This window comes from Paramisgurnus dabryanus, chromosome 6 (genome assembly GCF_030506205.2).
Source record: "Paramisgurnus dabryanus chromosome 6, PD_genome_1.1, whole genome shotgun sequence".
In the NCBI taxonomy this organism is placed as follows: domain Eukaryota; kingdom Metazoa; phylum Chordata; class Actinopteri; order Cypriniformes; family Cobitidae; genus Paramisgurnus; species Paramisgurnus dabryanus.
The window spans coordinates 24,852,717-24,871,507 of record NC_133342.1 but is presented as its reverse complement, the minus strand read 5'-3'; the positions used below and the strand labels follow the sequence as shown (position 1 = coordinate 24,871,507).

At 35.2% G+C, this 18,791-nt stretch overlaps 2 protein-coding genes and 1 long non-coding RNA gene across 5 annotated transcripts in view; 1 reads left to right on the top strand and 2 right to left on the bottom strand.

Moving 5' to 3' along the window:
* The window catches only part of mast3a (microtubule associated serine/threonine kinase 3a), a 29,928-nt gene extending 22,390 nt beyond the window's left edge, over positions 1-7,538 (bottom strand). Inside the window, exons 1-2 of one of the 3 annotated variants that reach the window (XM_065276303.2) lie at positions 7,411-7,518; positions 7,032-7,103 (exon numbers count right to left, since the gene is read on the bottom strand). In XM_065276303.2, coding sequence (XP_065132375.1) covers positions 7,032-7,103; positions 7,411-7,446 — 108 coding nt within the window. In that variant the 5' untranslated portion in view covers positions 7,447-7,518. Of the gene's footprint in view, positions 1-7,031; positions 7,104-7,410 lie in introns of all 3 variants that reach the window. The other 2 variants (XM_065276302.2, XM_065276305.2) reach the window with 2 other exon arrangements.
* Positions 26-5,827, bottom strand: LOC135766827 (uncharacterized). The gene is made up of 5 exons (XR_010541828.2): positions 5,520-5,827; positions 4,780-4,823; positions 4,658-4,701; positions 4,511-4,562; positions 26-372 (listed from the first exon to the last, which is right to left on the bottom strand). It is a non-coding gene; the product is annotated as an uncharacterized lncRNA (long non-coding RNA).
* Positions 7,539-10,887: 3,349 nt separating the features above from the next.
* Positions 10,888-12,613, top strand: gdf15 (Growth differentiation factor-15). The gene is made up of 2 exons (XM_065275392.2): positions 10,888-11,474; positions 11,831-12,613. The coding sequence occupies exons 1-2, from the start codon at positions 11,156-11,158 to the stop codon at positions 12,565-12,567; spliced, it is 1,056 nt and encodes a 351-aa protein (XP_065131464.1). The 5' UTR covers positions 10,888-11,155; the 3' UTR covers positions 12,568-12,613.
* Positions 12,614-18,791: the final 6,178 nt, after the last annotated feature.

The window sequence follows — 18,791 nt, the reverse complement described above, 5'->3', positions numbered from 1 at the left end:
ATTCTACAGAACACACAATTCCAAGTCTTTTCAAATACAACCTTTACTGCATTTTTTTCAGCACAGACTTGACAAGTACAAACAAGTACAGTACAAACTTTTCAAGTAAAAACTTTAACTTCATTTCACATCAACTTCAGACTTTTTTTTCTTTTTAAAGCCTTTTCAAAGCGCTCACTTTTTTCCCTCAGTATTACATTTTCAAACTTCTAGACACATTTAAAACATTCCCAAACTCTCTCGCTGGGGAAAAACACACTCATTTTTAGTAAACATTTTTCCTGGAAATTGCCAGTCTTAGCTCTGCCATCTTCCCATTCAGGTTCTGTTCCAATCTGGCCATCCGAAACGAGTGCTTTGACATAACTGCATCTGAGAAGGTACATTTTAAAGAAAAAGTTTTAGGTATAAAGCAGACAAAACACTGGTGGATAAACTTATCACAAAGATAAAAAAAAACTTTATTGCAGTTTCTTCTAGTGCAAGTCCGTAAAATTAAGTGACAAAGTACGTGAATAGGCAAGTAAGGCCACACTTAGTGCAAGCATGGCGGCCAGTTTTGCACCTATTTAATTTGCAGGCGAGATAGGGTCATAGTGCCAAACACCACCCTCCACCACCTCTCATCGAAACTATATTTTTTTACGCAGATTGTGAATTTGAAAACATACATTGAAAATTCTGTAGCCCCATGAATGATTGTCCATTTGTTGGCAGATATCTCCACGGGTGTGGTTCGAAAGCAGGGACTAAGCCGAAAGGGGTGGTGGTAGCACAGCAGTTAAGGAACCTGGGTAATTTTTTGGATAGTTCTGCGGAATGATTTAAAATTTTTTTAAAAATATATAAGAGAATTTAAGCCGTAAATATTACAAAATTGCATCTAAAATAGTTACTTTTTAAAGGCTTACAATGAAAATGAAAACACCAAATCAATCAAGTGCTCTGAATTAAATTGGACCAACACGAACCAGATAGATAGAATTATAGTTTGTATATAAAATTACATATATTATTGTTTATAGTGTTATAGCAGAATAAAAAGCTTGTGTTAAAGGGACATTCCACTTTTTTTGAAAATATGCTAATTTTTCAGCTCCCCTGAGTTAAACATTTGATTCTTACCTAGAAAATATACTCTCAAACAGGCATAATAATCAGTGACTTTGCTGATGTAACATGGCTGCAGCAGGCGTAGTGATATTACACACTGCCCGAAAATAGTCCCCTTGGTTACTTTCAATGGCAGGGGACTATTTTCGGGCAGTGCGTAATATCACTACGCCTGCTGCAGCCATGTTACATCAGCAAAGTCACTGATTATTACGCCTGTTTGAGAGTATATTTTCTTGGTAAGAATCAAATGTTTAATGTTACATCAGCAAAGTCACTGATTATTACGCCAGAATGAGAGTATAGGTCTAACCATATCTGCCTAGAAAATAGCATCTTTTAATTTCCGTCGGTCTTAGTACACAATGTAATTACAGAAGAGTCTTAAGTTTTAAATAGGAAAAATATTGAAACTCTTTGGTTATTTTTAAGCACGATGATAATGGTCTGATCAGATTCAATGGATTGGATTTAATCAAATATTTAACTCTAGGGGAGCTGGAAAATGAGCATATTTTCATAAAAAGTGGAATGTCCCTTTAATACATTTTCTTTATGAAATTAGCATGTATGATAAATTTCATAATCTTTTTTACAACGCAATGTAAACAAAGGCTTTGAACAGGTTCAAGGAAAGAAAACCAGAAACTTTTGATGTTTTGCAAAGAACAGAAACAAAACCAGAAACTTTCCAAAAATATATGTTCTGGAACAAAACCATTAATTGAAAATAATGGTAACCGGTCAATAACGTTATTTTTTTCAGTTCTTTGACAAGATTTCTGTGCAATTTGACTCTGTGAAGTTCACTTCCGGTCGTCGTTGACTCAGAGAAATGAGAAGCTTGCCACCAGCAGGTAGCCTACTCAAGCCCAAGTCTCTAATGCTCAATCATAAGAGGTTAATATTGTAGGCTACCAAGTATCTCAAGATGTTTGTTTGTTTTTTTTAATACTAATTAGTGGTGTAACGGATCGCAGTTGGTCAGTGATCTGTACAGATCACGACCCACAGTTCGGCTCGCATGCGATTTGCGGATTAATATGCAAATTTAAATAGGGTGAAAGTTGATCATTTGCACGTGTTTCAAAGGCTTGCAAATGTTAACACTTAAGTGATTTTAAACAATTTAACCACAAAAAGGCGCTAAAATAAACAATTTTCTGTACACACAGACGCACATGGATTTGAATGTGTCCAGCCCAACTCCAATTAGGGCTGTCACTTTTTATTCGATATTCGAATATGCATTCGAACAAGATGTGAAATATCCGTATTCGAACTTTAAATAAACCATCCGGTTTTTAAAATACCATGTGTAGCGCATTTTTTTACGTAACACCTCGTAATAGAAAGGAGGCTGAGAGTGAGACCAACGACGGCAACTGTGCGCAAGAAAGGGAATCAAATTGGACCAACATGAACCTAATGTGCATGTTAAGATAGAATTATAGTTTGTATATAAAATGACATATTATTGTTTATATTAAATATTATAGCAGAATAAAAAGCTTGTGCTAATACGTTCACATTATGAAATTAGCATGTATGAAGATACTTTCATCATTTTTACAACGCAATGTAAACTTTATATTAAACAACAACAGCATTTGTCTTGTAAACGGATTTGAAATGATCATGTGCTGACTGTCACGCGTCACATAGACAACAGAGTCAAGTGAGATCTGCTTAACTTAGCGGTAAGTTTAATTTTTTCTCAAATATCAAAGGGTTTGTGCACTCTTTAAAACCGGTCAAGCAAACAGCACGCGCAGGGTTAATGTACTTGTCAATGACGGCTCACAAACGCGTGGGATAGGCTATGTGTGTGTGCTTGTTGTCAAAGATATTACTTCTCACAAACACGCTCAAGCGCGGGATATGTTTGCTTGTCAATGACGCGCATTAAATCCGCTGAGTTTTCCGCCGAAATCTGCGGGCGCGAATTCCGTTTGGGCTTCCTGCTGCTGTTTAAGTTATTGTCTGTACCTGTTCTGAATAGTTTTTTCATATAAGTTGTTATTTATAAGTTGATTACCTGCCGTTTCAAAAGTAAAAAAAGTAATTCAGACAGTCCTGTTTATGACTTTCACTGTTAATAAATTTGTGATTGAATCTCCATTATGGTGTTTTTTTTTTTTTTGATGAGCGCGGGGGGCACCTAGATATTCGCATATATTCGGATCCATTGCATGACATTCGATATCCGTTCGAATTTGATTTTACTCAAAAGTTACAGCCCTAACTCCAATCAAACATGATTATCCCTATGCCCTTCAAAGATCAGAACTCTTGATGTATAAAATACATTTGGCGAATAAAGCACGGAAAAACATCGTAATTTTCACTTTATGTGGAGTGACTGTTTATGCAGCATCTTCTTCCTGAAGCGCCGTTTGGAATTCGTCCTCCGTCTGTGTGTGTGTGCGTGTGTTTAAGTGCACTCATTCAACAAATGTAGGCATGTCAGTTATGCCGCTTACATAATTTAGCCTTTTTAATGTTCGATGACACGATAGAGCCTTAACTTATTAGTCTACATCATTTTTCTTAAGTTTAATGTCCTAATGATCAGCCTACTTATTTTTATGTCCCACAGTTGACATGGAACGTTATTAACCGGTTCGGGAACTTTATTTTTTGTTCTAACCGGTTCAGGAACGTCAACTTTAGGGTTGAACCAAAAACCGGAAACGTTAAAATACTGTTTCTGTTTGGAACGAACCAATTGGGGAAAAAAATTCAGGTTCAAAGCCCTGATGTAAACTTTTTATATTAAACAACAACAGCATTTGTCTTGTAAACTGATTTAAAATGATCACGTGCTTACTGTCGCATGTCACATAGACGACAGAGTGAAGTAAGATCTGCTTAACTCAGCGGTAAGTTTTATTTCTCAAATATCAATGGTTTGTGCTCTCTATCATTTAAAACAGTCAAGCAAACAGCACGAGCAGGGTTAATGTATATGCACACGCGCATACATAGGCTATGTATGTGTGCTTGTTGTCAGTGACGATTACTTTTCAGAAACACGCTCAAGCGCGGGATATGTGTGCTTGATTTTTCTCAAAAGTGACAGCCCTAATAAGATCCTTTATAAAGATAATACATTACTCGTATACAGACAGGAGCCATCTTAGAAAACAGTCTCGATTAGTCGAGCAACGAATGTCGTGCTATATACATTTGACACCACTATAATCCCTCCCTCAATGGAAAAGCTAACCAAGCCAAAGTAAAGTGAGCTGACTCGACCTTACCTGTAGGGTACTATGCAATGGAAAAGCGCCATTAGGGTGCAAAACCCCTTTAACCATAAAACAGGGTTAAAATGACGTGCTGTCTCTGATATATTATATATAACTACAATATAAAAACGTAAGATTTACATTACCATAACATCTTCACTCTGAAGAGTCGCTCAGCTTCTTCTAACTCAGTCAAGTCTTTTAGAGAGTGATAGAGGTAATGTGAGATTAGTAGCTACTGAATACACTACAGTTTATACATTTAGTACATTACTTAATTACTTGCCATTTACCTTTTATTATGTACCGTGACTGGATAATCCATCCATTCGCTGACCTTTAATAAAAAAATACAAAGATAAACTTAATAATTTACACCTGTCACCGGTATCAACTGGCAGAAATTCACTCTTACCATACAGCATATGTGAAAGAACTCAGAAAATCACTCTGATGGGCCTACAAAAAGAGAAATAATAAAAGGGAAAAACACTGCGATTAGGCAAGGTTTAAGCCAAACATTAGTTGTAATTTTGGTGAGGTAGTATTGACTTCAGCCATGTCAAGCTATAAGTGCTTGCCTGCTTGCAATGTCTGCTTAAACACAAACATAACCCTCTCACTAAAATAAAAGTATAACTCTTACATAAAAATAAATATAAGGAATGTCAAAATGCATTAGATATGAACCTTTTAAATATATTATCTAAAACACACCACCTGTTGCCAGAAAGCTGTATTTATGTAACAGTTACATTAACAATGTCTGTGAAAATGTCTGTACACGTTATTTTTCTAGAATTATTTCTCAAGTGACTGTTTTAAACAAATTGTATTTTGTAAATTATGAGTTAACTGCATAAATAAGTGCCTTATTAATCACTGTTCCTTTAAGAACATGCTTCATAAGGTTAACCAGAATAATATAAACTGAAAGATTCTGAACAGTTTTGTGCATTGTGCAATAACATTAAATTAAGACATATTTACAAAAACACCCAAGAAAAATTAAGGATCAAACCATAGTAAACCGCAAGCTACAAGATTACTACGACAAAAACTTGCAAACCTCCCCTAACAATAATGATTAATTAGGCTGTAACAAACTAGACAGCAAGAAACTTATGCAAAATATATTAAATATTTAAAACTTACTTCTAAAACCCCGCTGTGCTGTTGTCATCTTCTCAGTCCTGTCAGATTTTCCCGGTCATTTTTGTTCTTCTGCGCTTTTGGCCTGAGTGGCGATTGGCAACTGAAGGGTCATTAGCGCCTCCTACTGGACTGGGTGTAGCGCATTCAATAGGCAGTGGAGGAAGTTTTTATTATGTTCTTTTGACTATTTATTATTAATTAAGCAATACATTTAACACGATTTAATAATAGGCTAATAATAATAATATGTAAATTCGCTTAACAAACACTATACTAAAAGATATAAAAGCAACCAAAAAATAACATTTGGTTATTTATTTATTTATTAACTTTACCAATCCCTGCACAAATAAAATAAAAAACTAAAATAAAATAAAATAATAAAATAAAAATAATAATGTAATTGAGTTGTGATTATTAATAATAATCAGTATCAACTTATCACTGTTTGTTAATATACACAGACTTAGCTGGCAGTTTTCTGAACTAATGCAGTCATTTTTGTTCAAAGTAATTAAAATAGCTGTTGATTCCCCATAATGATCATACATTTCAAATCTTCTTGAACACTCACTTACATATTTAAAGATGATCTGACCAGATAATTTTTACTTGCTGTATAAAAGCAAAAACCTGTCTGATGGTGATCCTGGGGGGGTCTTTAGGTCACAAAACTAACAGGACTTCATAATATAGTATTTTTAATACAATAATGCAGTGCTTTCTTTGTCATTTTTGACAAATACATCCACAAAGTACCATAACCATATGCCACAGCTTTAAAAATGCATCAGTATCACATGCATGTATGTTTACATACATTTATTAAATATGTGGAAAACAAATATGTATGTCACATATTTATAATTAATGTTGTCCATATATGCAAGAAACCAATATTATACTGTAATATATGCAGATATATGGTATCATATATTGATGACACCAAATATGTTTTTCACATGTTTGGACATATAAATGTTCATATATGTTGCAGGCATATATTGTGTTCTCAGATAAGTCAAATATATGTATAGATATGTGGAAAACAAATATGTATGTCACATATTTATAATTAATATTGTCCATATATGCGAGAAACCAATACTATACTGTAATATATGCAGATATATGGTATCATATATTGATGAAACCAAATATTTTTTTCACATGTTTGGACATATAAATGTTCATATATGTTGCAGGCATATATTGTGTACTCAGATAAGTCAAATATATGTATAGATATATGTCATACTATGTAAAATATAAGTACATATATGGCCATATATTAAATTTTTCGAGGCAAAAACAAAACACCAGTCAGCTTTTTCACTCATAACGGTTATATTAAATGAATTCAGGCTATGCAAATACACAGTGAAAAACACATCTGAATAATGTTCAATTCAGGCAGATTCAATAGGGTTGGTTATGTATCAAAAGCAATATTGAAAGAAAGGAGCAAAGATAAATCGTATTCAGTCATAAACAGACATCAATTTCAATCACCATGGCAACAGCTGATGAAAGGTGTCGACTATAATGGAGTTTTTCAAGCTCAAACGTGGATACAATCAACAGCTGAAAATCAATTTCACAAATACATCGTTAGATAAATATTCAACATAATGTTACATATCCGATAAATGCTAGACGCAGTTTACACGTGTTTCATCCATCAGACTAAATAGACCGTTGACAAATGCGCGCGCTCTTAAAAAGCCTTTTCCACAAAAAGTTGTGAATCGTGTCGATCACAAAATAAAACGAAATTAAGCCACCGCGCTAGTTTTCTTTAAAATTGTTATGTAATCATTGTTTTGATGTACGTTTTATTCGTGGTAAACGTTTGTGTCCGCTTATATGCATAAAAAGTAGGCTTTCTTACCTGAAGACCACGTCGTCTTAGTATATTTGGCTCCATTTTGAAGACACTTGTATGTATTTTGTGTTTCCTGTGGTTAATTCAACCCATACTTTAGTGATGAATGTCTGTCTGGTACTCCACATAATAACAAACCCAGTTTCCAGTTTCCAGTCACCCCACTATTCCACAAACAGCGCTGCTGCTGTCACCTGACTACACCATGAGCGACCAATCAGATCACACTTTTACACAATATAAGGCGATAATAGTCATTTTTATGAGGGTTTTTCTTTTTGAGTTGAACCATACATTTAAAAAAATCTAGCAATCGTTTTCCACTGGACTGCATTTGCCTGAGCATTATTGCGTAAAATTGATAAGTGATATTTAATTTGAAAGGGGACATATCTTGTAATTCTGACTTTTGATTGGGTCCCAGTGCTCTTATTCACCTAGAAAATGTGAAAAAAGATCAACCCAGTAACTAAGTTTTGTGTTTTTCTGTGCAAGCTTGTGAAAAAATAGGTCATTGAAATTTGGCTCCCCTTGTGATGTCAGAAGTGGATAATACCGGCCCTTAATCTGCGCTATCCAACCACAGCACTGCTCATTTTCGCATTTAAAATGACACACCCAAAACAAACATCTACAAAGTGGCAATTTTAACATGCAATAATACATTTTTTATGGGGTATTTTGAGCTAGAACTTCATATATGTACTCTGGGTACACCAAAGATTTATTTTACATTTTTAAAAAGTCTCGTGAAATGTCCCCTTTAAGGATCGTCCATCTAGGCATGAGTGTTTTTCTTGGTTAACCATAAAATAATTTGTTTTAAAGCTTTAGGAGATAATTAATTTGATTTATTTCTCACAAAATGATACTCATCTGTCATCAAAGATGTTTGAAAGATCCATATTTGTAGCCAAATCCTACTTTTGTCTTAAAATTTGTGGGATGAAATATTTTTGCACTGTACAGATCTCTAACTGAATTATAAATTTAGCCAAATACGTGTTTCATCTCTGAGGTAAAGTCTGGGTTTGAGTCAAAACTAACCTTTGTAGGGCATTTACATTACGTGCACGAGGTCAAACTTCTAGAAAATTGGTGGTTTCATGCCAAAACACATTAATTTTGTAGTTCTGCAAATTATCAGACATTCCCTTGTTTACAAACACGGTACAATAATTTGGGAAGCCTGGCACTGTCGGTCATGTGGGATACCATGCCCTGATTGATTTATTGCCGGATGTCACCAAGTGTCACCACAGTGCTTTGATGTAACAATGGAACATTGATTTAAACAGCACTGCAATATTGTATGAATCCTTCTTTGTTCCCCTTTGCTCTGCATAAAAGATTAAGTGTTTACTAATATAAATTTGAGTTTTTCTTTTAATTATTTATTTTATTCAGTTTTTTGTTGTGAGAATGACATGAAATTAGTGTCTTTACAGCCCACTGCTTTTTTCCTTTACTGTTGCTGTGTGCATGATGCTCTTTCTGGACCAAATGCAGGGTAGCTCATGCTTGTAAGAGGTGACTATAACCATTAGATTGATGTCAGGTTGTGAGGTTATAAAGAGTAATCCTCACTGAATGTAAAACATAAAATCATTTAGATTGCAGTTAACTGATAACAGTTTATCTTTATAAACAGATTTAAATGCACTTATAGCAGTGACTTGAGACTTGTAAATGTAACCAATATATTCACGTTTATCGTTTATGTATCTTTATTGTCTGTAAAAAGTGATGCCTCAAAATCAAATCAGCAAAAGCTTACATTTCAATTTTGCTATTTTCATTCACAACCGCTAGAGGGACACAATGACCCAGATGACTTTCTTTGGTTCACCATGATGTCAACATTGAAACATCTGATGACAGTTGTGCTTAATCAGGTGCTCTCCTTATCTTTGACGTCACAGTCGACATTTGCGTCAGTTTCTAAACTTATACCTTTATCTACTCATCTCTTATATATTATGTATGGATCACTGGAGAACGATGGACCAACATTTTTATTTACTTTACCGTACGGATGACTGTACGAATTTAATTGTACTGTCCTGTCATGCAAGTCAGTTGTAAAATATCGACTGTTAAAACCATCACAGAAATGTCTAAACACAGTTCACTGAAGGTAAGTATATCACAAGATCTCTAGTAAACTAGTGAAGTGCTAAGATGAGTGGGAATTAAGAGTAACTGTTGGATGTATTTAAAAATCTGGTGCAATTTAATGCAATTAAATTGACTTGTTATTCCAGAAAAACCAATAATACATGTTTAGTCTCTTAAGTCTATATATATATATTTTGCCTGGTGTTATTTCTATCATATGAGCTCATTCCTAAAAAGTGTCCTTTGAAGGTGTGTCTTGTTTTTAAAACAGACCTCTACTTTTATTTGACTAAAAGATTACTCATCATTGCTCTCTTGGATTTCTGACTGGATGAAAGCCACGGTGTTTGTCTGAAGCATACCTCAAACACCCTTCACACACTTTTTACAAAAGAAAGAGTCATCTGGGCATGTGACACACATTCCACACGTGACTGGTAGGCTACAGCATATATGCAAATTAATTTTTTTGTTTAGGTTCATTTCAGTTTGTTTTATTGCAGTCTGACCTTATTGTACTTCTTTTTATGAAGTGCCACGTAGTCGTGTTAAATGGGAAAGAAAAGGTTTATATGGAAAGCATATAGACTTTCGATCAGTGTACAGAGGTCATGTAGTTTTCCCCAGACCCATGTGTAGACAGCATAGTGAGCATGCTTTAAAGTAATGGTTATGTTACCATTATTACCATGTCTGACATGCTTTAACAGATTTGCTTGAAAATACAATTATGCTACTCTGTATACAGGATAATGATTGCAACAGCAAGCTTTTAACGTTTCTATACACCAAACTTACCAGCTGTACTTCACTTACTGTAGTTAGCAGCCCAAAGGTTTCCTACCAATATGCCAAATGTGTAAATGTACTCTAATACCAAACTTTGTTTAACTGCAAAGGTATACAATTCACCTCATGTAGTTTCCATTGCATAAGTCATCCTCATGACCAATATTTCTTGATGTTACATCATGCTCATGCACTCTCAACAAAAAAGGTTTAAAACTTTACCTTTTCTGTCGCTTGGGTAGTACCATAAGTTTCTGTTTTGTGCCTTTACAGGTATACCAAACATAATACATTGTTTTAACTTTTGAGGTACATTACTGTACCTTAAGGATCTAATGTGTATCTTTAAAGGTACAGTTAACGGTTTTGTACCCCTAAAATTTAACTGGTACAAAATTGTTCCTTATGGTACCCAATAGGTCCCCAGGAAATAATATAGCACATAAACAAAAAGTACAACATTTCAAAGTGTTGTATACCCATAAAGGAACAAAAGTTAACCTTTGAGGGTACCACCCAGAAAAGCTACACTTTTGTACTTTTTTCTAACAGGTGTGTATTTACATAAATGTCAATGTTTTCCATTATTATTTTGATTTGTTTTAATATGAAATTTTTAGATATGCCCTTATGTATGTTTGGGGTGACATTGCAAGTATTATTCCTTATCTCTCTATGATATCATGGTGTGATGGTAAAGGTAATGTTTTTTGAACGTGTGGTGAGTGGGAGTGCATTCTCATTGGTGAGGCGTGGCCAAGTCGCTGTATAAATGAAAGCATGTTTGGAATTTCATTCATAGCATTACCCAACACAAAGACAGCACAAACATAAAAAACCTACCATGCAGCATTCAAGAGCACACTGCGTTCTCCTTTCTGTCGGAGCTGTATTTTTTACCTCTTTTCTGGCGGAGACCGTGGCTCAACAGGAATACGAAGAACCAAACAAGGCCCTGCAGCTCGAGGCTCTGAAAGCGAGTATTTTAGAGTACCTGGGGATGGAGAGTCCACCTGGACCCGGCGAAAAAGCTTCTCACCGGGACCTGGTCAGGATGTTTCATCAGTACAGAAGAATAAAACAACTACTTCGAGGAAACTCCACTCAAGAAGACAAACTTCAGCAGAAGCAAAGAGCCTCCACGGTGCTCTTTCCCACTACAGGTAAGCTTAATTACAGTGTTATGTGTTTACTATAAATTATGTGTGAACTGAAAACACTTTGGGGCAGTTTCCCAGACAGGGTTTGGATTAATCCAGGACTTGCCCTTAGTTATATTAGGACATTTAAGTAGTTTTTACAAACAAGCCTTACAAAAATCAATACTGATGTGCATCTTGAGACAAAGCAATGGCACTGATTTATGTTAAGATAAGGTGTTTTTAAAATAAGGCAGCTCAAACATGCTTTTTAGTCTGGGACTAGGAGAAGCCCTGTCTGGGATGTATAGGCAACAACAAAAAGACAAATTTAAGTGTTTTAAGTGATTGTAGCCTAATTGTTTTTTCGTTATTAACAGTCGAGCCTCTAAACTCGACCACAGAGTTAAAGCAACAATGGTTCAGAGTTGCCTTCAACAAGAACTCAACCATCAACAATGGACTAACTCTTAAACAAGCAAGACTGCATATTCAGAGACCGCACAGGGATAAAATTTCACCCAACCAGTCGTGGCTTACAAAGGACATTCTGGTTAGGACGCAGAAGCCCTCTGGTTTTCACACAGAGGCTATATTTCACACGAAGGATCTTAATAAGCGACATCTTAAGTTGGATCTGACACATGTGGTTAAGAGGTGGCTGAGAGACACCAATGCTGAACTTTTAGTGGTTGAAATTTGCCTCATCAGAAAACGAAAAGCACGTGCTCAGTCCAAACCGAGGCTTAGTTTAGAACTTAACCAATCATCGAGGAGAGTCAGAAGAGGTGTGACTGCTGATGAAGATGAAAGTCTCTGCAGGCGGAGATCACTAAATGTTTCTTTTAAAGACATTGGCTGGTCAGACTGGATTATCGCTCCTTCGGGCTACACAATGCACTATTGTGATGGTTCGTGCCCGCATAATTATAAACCTGCCAGTATGCACACACAGGTGAAGTCCCGTCTGTATCTCATGTCTAAGGGATCGTCGCGTCAACCCTGCTGCGTACCGGCCAGCTATGAGCCGATGGTACTGATGCATTATGACAGTCGTGGAAAGTTAAAACTCACACCTTTCAATGATTTGATAGTCAGCGAATGCCATTGTGCATGAGTGTAAAATCCTGCAATCCACTGACTATTAAAGTGCTAAATCAGGGGTGGGGAACCCTGGTCCTGGAGGGCCATTGTCCTGCAGAGTTTAGTTCCAACCCTAATTAAACACACCTGAAAAATCAAATTCAAGTGTTCAGGATTGCTTGGAAATGAAATTCAGGTGTGTTTGGTTAGGGTTGGAAATAAACTCTGCAGGACAGTGGCCCTCCAGGACCAGGGTTCCCCACTCCTGTGCTAAATGAAGAAAAGAAAATGGCAGCAAAATAACCAAGGAAGAATTCTCATTATCGTTAGGTTCCATTCCTTACGTTAATAAGATAGTATGGTTTCGTTGGAAGCCAATGCCACGGGCCAAATGCTTGCTTTTCTACATACGTTGAGATGTTTAAAGGTATTTTTAACATGATTTGCATATTTGTGTATCAAGTTATATTTATTGTAATTTATTTGGAAAGTTGAATGCCGTGTATCAAGTTTTTAAGCTATGTTGCAAGTGTATTATTAAGAAACCTGTATTTTATTTTATTTTTTTAAAGAATGCTATTAAAGTATGTCCCCTTCAAGGGAAAAATGATTGAAATAATGGGTTCATTACTGTTCTGTCAAAACATTTCAATAAAATTAATTCAACTGACTATAAGATGAAAAATGTATGTCATTAAAGTATTTGTTTTACATAACCAATGCTTTGCATCTGCATTTAAATTGCTACCTCAGTTTCTTGCTCATCCTATTCAATTGCAGAGATCAGATGCGTTCGGATAAGTATGAATCATCTGTGTATGACTCACTCTTATCACGTATCTTTATGGATACACACTTCTTCACGACTATGAGAATGAACATAACCTTTCAAAAATTTTCTTACAATAAAGCTTTTACAATATATGATCAATTCTAGATAATATTTCAAGGTCAAGTTGTGCCATAAACTGACTCAAGACATGCTTGCCAGAATCTAACAGATGTAGCCTTGAAACCAATTATAGTGTACAGTGGCCTTGACCAGAGAGTTAAATAGTCTCTGATGCAAAAACATGAAAGATGTCATCTACCTGACTCATTACTGACTTCTATAATATTGTGTCACTATAAACACTGGTCATTGTTTGTCTCTGCAGGATTTTATTGACTTATATGAAATATATTTGGCATACAGTACAATATCTGATTTATTACACAATAAAGTAATTTCCTCCATCCTCCTACAATAAAATGTAATTCAATTAACAGATTTCATTTTTAAGTGTATTACAATAGCTTAAAAATCAAGATACCACCTCATGTATCCCTACAATTATCTTAATTGGTTAAATGATAACATATTTACATATTTACATGTTTTTTTTGGCATTCATTTTATTCAAATTGACCGATTCTTGGTACCAATATGTACCTCTGAGATAATATGACCTCTTTAGGTGCAAAGATGTACTTTGTGAAAGGGTTCAGCCCCAGGGTACATATAAGGGTCTCGGATGCAAATAATTTAGTTTTAAGCAGCTAATAATAAGGATTTAAGCCGAATGCTCTCGGCACGTATTATATGCTCATCAAATACTTTCTCTTCAGGCCATTCAGAAACAGCGTGTTGTTGGCAGAATGCATTAAGAGTCTGATCAAACTGTTAATTTACATGTCAGACGCACTTAGAGGGTTTTGCATCTGATATTTTGACTATTAGATCTGAAAGTGTAAGTTATGTGACTAACGTATAGCATATTCTAAACAAATGCGTCATGAGTCATATGATTTAAGGTGTGCCAACATAATGGATGTGTGGCGCCTGGGAAAGCTTGAGTTGGACTGCACACTTTAGATTTGACTTGGGTTCAGACATCAGTCTGGTGTGTACAGTAACAAAGGGGATGTGCACCATAAAACTGTGAGGATTGTGATCTATTAAATCCGAAGCACATTAACTTTGCTGTCCTTGAATGCACTGCCACCACCCAAGGTTTACAAGGTAATACGTGAATGAAATCATTACACTATTAATCTCTATTCAATTGTTTTAGGCATGCCAGTCTCTGTATTGAACTTACATAAAAATGATGGTGTTCAATAGACTATAACTTTAAAGTACAACTAATACTTATTGTCGGTCGTTGCATTTAAGAAATTGCTTTCATGCTTCTGAAAAAAAAAACACTAAAAATATTATAATCTCGTCTGACAATGACAGGCCAACTGGTTTCGACGCAATTGAAGAAGTTGGATATTATATTTGACAAGCAAATCTCTTTTGACACATTGAAGATTTATTAGTGTGACAGTAAACCTCCTTCTTTGCTGACGTTACTCATAATTCCTTTTTTGTTGTGGAAGTGGAAAAGACATCTTCAGCTGTTTTGTTTTGAAGTGAATCAGTGAAAAAATATCCTACAAGAGATCTTTGAACTTTAAGAGTCAAACTAAATTTAACACTGACATAAAGATAAAATAACAAGAGGCAAGAATGACAAATGTGTTGTCACTTTTACAACTGAAGTTGTTGAAAATGCTGTATGATGCATGTGACACAAAGGCAACTGAATACATAAAATTAGGAAGAAGTATTTTCATTGAAACCTTCGTGAAGACACTTGGGCTTGATTTGTACTGTGTAAGATCTTGATTTTGTTTTGCTGTCTTGCTGTATTCATTTATTAAACTGATTTAAACTGGCTTATTATTAACACTTTTAGGATTTATACTGAACATGATTTTCTTTAAACGTCTGGCATGATGTATAAGTCTTCAGAGTCCTCTGTGCTTGGCTGATAAAGAGCAGGATCATTACTGTAGATTGCCTCGCTTGAATCACACGGAAGGTAAACATCATGGGCTCTAAACAGGAGCAAAAGCAAAATTCAGTTCTATTGATAAGTGGAAATCTAATGAAGGCCTCTTTATTAAGAAACTTGTATGTGAGTATTTCTTATATAACTCATTGTGGCAAAACAAAAACTCCTATCATGATACTGTCACAGACATACTCAAATAGATTTGGAAAAACTGTTATACCACTATTGCGACACATTCATGATGTCACAACGAACTTACACAACAGAAAGCAAACAAAACTTCGCAGGAAATTCAGTTTTTACATAAAACACCCTTTCACCCATTTTCCCATGTTCTACTTTACCGAGGATGATTATTAATTAAAAAGATTTAGTACTTTACCCGTTTTTGTCTTCATTTTCTATGTTACTCGTCTGAAATTCGTGAGTAGCACACTTTCCACTTTGAAAGTTCTCATAGACTGGGCTCTGTGGTGAAGGCTGAAGTCCTCCAGCGTAGCCACTGTATGGAGACTCCCTTGAATTCCCATCTTGGCTCTTTTCTTGGGTCTTTAGTTTATCGGATACGGAAATATTAACTGATTTTCTTTGCCGAAACCACAGTATTGCTGCTGTTCCCACCACCAGTAGAGCCACAAAGAAAATTGGCAAACCGACAGCAAGTCCGAGCGCTGGATTGTTCTCATTGTTGCAGGGATTTGTTGAATTACTGTTTGAGAAACAACTTTCATTTCTGCTCATGGTCTAAAAGAAAAAAAGTTGATGTTATTGTAATGATAATCAAATATTCACAATTCTAAAATAAAAGTGAAAGTTATCTGTATTTGAAGCACTTTCAAGTACACTAAAATGTATAACATAAGACGTAGTCAGTAATAATGTTCATTGTAGTAACCTAAATTAACCTTAGAAGTTAAACGAAATTGTATATAATTATAATAATCTTACCACACTGTGTAGGTGAAGCTATTTCACCCTGTTTCAACGCAGCTAGCAGGCAGTTGTACAGTTTCTTTTTGCTAAAAGTTGTTGAAAGTTCCTCTTTTAATCAGTCATGCAACCTGGAAATTCACACCCCGACACAATCATTCTTCCTGTACTTCAAATGTATCATTTAGTAAACAGCTTTCTTTCTCTTAAAAAAAATTAAATTATTGAGAGAAACTATTGGAGGTAATAGATCAATGCCAAGTGTGATACTTTTTCTTTAAATATTTTGTATATATTCTGACAAAATATTAATTACAAACCTTATAAAAGCAAAAGTGTTTTGATAATATTATGAGTTTATCTCCAAAAGTGATCTCCACTTACCCATCAATTTATTATGGTCGACTAATCACGGAATCTAAAAAGGAAAGAAGGTTCACCATATAAAGACTGATTCAGCTTTATACTGAAGCTCAAAAGTAGAAGCGTGAAAGTTTCACAGTTGATGTGTTGTGGTATAACACTGATAGACATTACAGACATCCTCTCTGAAAATGAGGAACGTGGTTATGCTCACACTGCAAGAACAACTAACAACAGTAGTACTAATTTTGTTCACAAGTTTCTGTGGTGATAAATGTCCACGTTGTTAAAAAAAGAGGATAAAATAATGCCAAAGTAATTTCAATAAGACTTAGGGGTGGTTTCCTAATTTAAGCCAGGACTAGGCCTCAGTTTAATTAGGAAATATAACTAGTTTTAACAATCATGCCTTACTAAAAACATTATCTGCATGTGGACAATTTGACACAAAACAAAGAGCACTGATGTATTTTGAGATATGTCACTGCAAGTTGTTTTTAGTTTGGACAGCTCTCGCATTTATTTTAGTCTAAGACTAGTCTAATCTCTTTCCGAGAAACCACCCCTTAGAGTATTAGAGTATAGCAATAATAAGTTAAAAACTCGCTATACTGATAACTTGTGAATATTCCCTTAGCATTCCTATTAAATACAAAAAAAAAAACACACCTAAAAAGGACACTAATTGTACCTTCTGTGTTTATTGTATGTTTAGCTTTTTGTTTTTGAGTTGTTGTATGTCATGAAGTTTACTGTCAAAGAATGCAATGAGCCGCCCATTGGACCTTTAAGAGGATATACAGTGTGTGTATATATATACTATATATATCACCCCCTGCTGTTTAAAACACTACAACTTATTTTGTCCGTAGGCTGAGTGTGATGATGAAATACAGCGTAACTGTATATTTTTGATAACCATGCTGATATAGGCTGGCTCTATATATAGCAACACCAAGGCCATGGGTTCAATTCTCAGAAAACCTACTAATACAATTTTCATGAATGCACTGTCGTTCAAGATAAATGTAATGGATTTTCCATGGGTTGCCTGTGAAAGTGTTTGCCTTTTCTCATTTTATTGTAATTTGCTTTTTAAATTGCTATTGTTGTCTGTTCATTCAAAAGTAGATCAAACAAAACAGACATGCTTTACTTCAGTACAGCCAAAACTCAAAAACTGGATTTTCCACTATTAACTTTGCTCGAAGCCGCAACTAAACAGGAGCTGAATAGGTTCTTCATTGTATTAGTTATATAATAACAGCTGCTTCGCCCTTAAGCAGATTCACCTTCTGTTTCTCTAGTTTTGTTTTTATCTTTATTTTCAGGCCGGTAACTGAAATGAAAGAACAACTAAAAAATGTCAACAAGCAAGAATCAAGAAAAAATATGTTTGAGATGGGATCAAAATCTTTCGCTGTCGGCAGATGAAAGGAAAAGCAAAGAAACTGACACACTTATTGCAAAACAGCTGTTATCTCACCTAAACAGAACTTCTCTATTTCTCTATTAAACATTTACACAGTACTCGAGCTGGTGCCTGTAAATGACTTCCTTTCCACACATAACACATTGTTTATATCGTTGACCCTTGCTCCATTTGGCCATCCTCTGCATCCCCAATGACTAATGTTTCTATTTTTTGGGAATAAGTAATAAAACAAGAGTGCATGCAACACATTTTACATGGCCGTTTTTTCAATGTCCTTAAGCTGGGGCAGAGTGACCCTGAAACAAATACATTACATTAGATAGCAGTCTATTCACAAATCACATTTTTGAAATCAACAAACCTGCTGTATTATTCAGCAAACGGTTAAGTAAGAAATAATGTATGCACTCTAAAAATGGCTGGGTAATTTTTGACCCATAATAGGTACATTTTGGACAGAACACATGATGGGTTAAAATGTACCCAATGTTGTGTAATTTTAACCCAATTGCTGGGTTATTATACCCCATGGTTGCATACCAACAACCCAACATGGGTCATTTTTAACCTAGCACGGGGTAATTTTTTATCCAGCATGTGTTCTGTCCAATATTTACCCATTATTGGTCAAAAATAACCCAGCCATTTTTAGAGTGTAGATAGTTTTATCAGATGCACCTGTGTTGTCTCGGTTACGCGATGGTCAGA